Genomic DNA, 2,309 nt, shown 5'->3' with positions numbered 1-2,309 from the left:
TACTTTTCCTTTACTAAAACAGTGTTATATTTATTTCTGATACCAAATTAAAGTACAAACTAAACTAAAACATTAACTTTGAGAAGTATTAATTTTCTATTGAGTTATTTATCATTACACCGTTTACTCGATCAAACATAAACATTATTATCTCATACTTAAACCAAATATTTACATCCATGATCGCAAAACCGGACATTATAATCATCCTCTTCTTGCATCATTTTGAAGTCCATAAGCCCTAACCCCAAGTTGATACTTAAGTAGAGCAATTAAAAACTTCAAATTTTGATCCAAATCCAAAATACGAAACACTCCCATCATTGTATTCCTTCGTAAATTATCGGCATTTTGAATCACTCTTGCCATTGAAGTCTTAAGCTCTTGCATTACCTCATCAAATTCGGACACTTCCCCATCAACTAGCCCATCACCATCCCTATCTAGACTCGATAACATACGTGATCCCATACTCTCTTGCACCATTACTAATGCTTCCTTCAAATTGTGCTCTTCCTTAATAGTCTCCATCTTTAATTGTTGTACCTTCTCGACTTGGGAAGGTTCCATGTTAGAAACGGAAGCTTCTAGAAGGGTAAATGCTAGGGTGGGCTTAAACCCACCAACCCATAAGAAGGCTTTCTCTAATGTTGTAAGCCATGGTGGGGAAAAGAGTAAATGAGTGTCATCCCATATGATTTTGGACTTCTCTTCATAGTAATTTGCATAGTGGGAAAGTAAATTTTTAATTAGTTGTTGTTTATTGACTGTTTCAGTGCTGTTTTCAATTTTAACTAGTTGATTAAGATAATGTTGTTGATGTTCTAGCCAATTTTGTAAGAATGTAGTGAAAGATTCAACACTTGATGTGGTTGACATTGTGACTTATTCTTGGGTAGTATAGCCACTTCACTTTTTTGGGTCTATTTGTAACATTTGTGAATTTTTATGTATTTATAGCCAACTTCATCCATATTTTACATATTTATTTATTTTAGTAATATGTAAATTATAATTAAGTACTTTATTGTTTGTTTTTATATTTCTAACAATCTGATCTAATTTAGTATGATCCAAATAATTAAAAATTTTGATAATTTTTACATTTTCATAAAGCTCATACCGTCTTAATAACTATAAACTGCACTCGCTTTTGCTCTCTTCTTTTTTTATCTTTGTTGTTTACTCTTGTATTGTTAAATTGCAAGTTAGTTTACTTTTAATAATAATATGAAAATTAATTAGAAAGTAATCATTTGAGAGGGAAAAGACGAAAATTCTTATTTTCTTTTTGGTAACATTGTTTGCAACAACTAGCTAGCTTTTAATATATTCTCTCCGTCCTTATGAATTTTATTGTATTTTTTATTTTAGTCTTTCTCATAAAATTTTATCCACACAAATAAATTAATTGTCCTCTCATCTACATATTTATCCTACTTCTGGCCTATAAATCACACTTTTTATTTAGTTTTGTTATTTTCTTAATTTGCTTAGATTTTATCCTTATAGCAAATGCTACGGAGACAACAGGAATACGAAGCAATGCATCCGTCCTCTGCTTATTTCACCAGGAATGTCTTTGTGTATTGTGGCAAAGCCACATGGTGGGCTAGCAAGCGCATGAACACGTGTCTAGATTGTGTTTAATAAAATCTGAAATGATATTTACCAAATTTTAAAAAATTGAATTTGACTTTGACCCAATTTTAAAAATTGATATACAATAATTTATAATTAATATAAACCTATAATCTGATTTTGACTCGATCTAAAACACGTGACTCAAAATCGATCCGATAGCTTATTTGAATGAGTCATTAGCATTTTAAATTATGGGCAGTTTCCTACTGGAAGAGGAAGCTTTAAGCTATGGAAGAACACATGAAGGCCGTCTGAAAAACTGCATGAATATGACAATCTTCACCTGACTTCCGCTATTTTAATTTCGTATTCTTCCAATGCTTTTTTTCTTTCCATTATTGGACATAGAAACGTTTCATTGTCGCCAAGGTTATTCACAACAGAATCGATGATTTGACATTTATCTGATTATGTAATCGAATTTAATTTGATCCGACATAAAAACTAGACTAACATATATGTAAAAACGAACATGAACACGAGATGCGATTTTAAATTGACCTAAAACATTTAACCCGAAATTGATCGGATGATCCGAATAAACACCTCTAATTGTGACTAATAGCCTATGTATGCTGATTTTAGTACTGATGCGACTAAGTGACTCACTATCTCTTGCTAGATAAGAGGATAATGCTTGTTTTTTCCCTCTTTGTTTAAAAATA

At 31.2% G+C, this 2,309-nt stretch overlaps 1 protein-coding gene across 1 annotated transcript; it reads right to left on the bottom strand.

The window, feature by feature from the left end:
- Positions 1–204: 204 nt before the first annotated feature.
- On the bottom strand, positions 205–879 carry LOC130810953 (protein ZW2-like). Its single transcript, XM_057677072.1, has one exon. It carries the CDS (start codon positions 877–879, stop codon positions 205–207), a length of 675 nt encoding a protein of 224 aa, XP_057533055.1.
- Between the last annotated feature and the right edge of the window lie 1,430 nt (positions 880–2,309).

The sequence above is a fragment of the Amaranthus tricolor genome, chromosome 4 (assembly GCF_026212465.1).
Source record: "Amaranthus tricolor cultivar Red isolate AtriRed21 chromosome 4, ASM2621246v1, whole genome shotgun sequence".
In the NCBI taxonomy this organism is placed as follows: domain Eukaryota; kingdom Viridiplantae; phylum Streptophyta; class Magnoliopsida; order Caryophyllales; family Amaranthaceae; genus Amaranthus; species Amaranthus tricolor.
Note: the sequence above shows the minus strand (reverse complement) of the source record. Positions and strands in the feature narration are given on the sequence as shown.

Bases quoted from the DNA above. Each gene is read 5' to 3' on its own strand.
- LOC130810953 (XM_057677072.1), bottom strand. From the start codon at position 879: ATGTCAACCACATCAAGTGTTGAATCTTTCACTACATTCTTACAAAAT.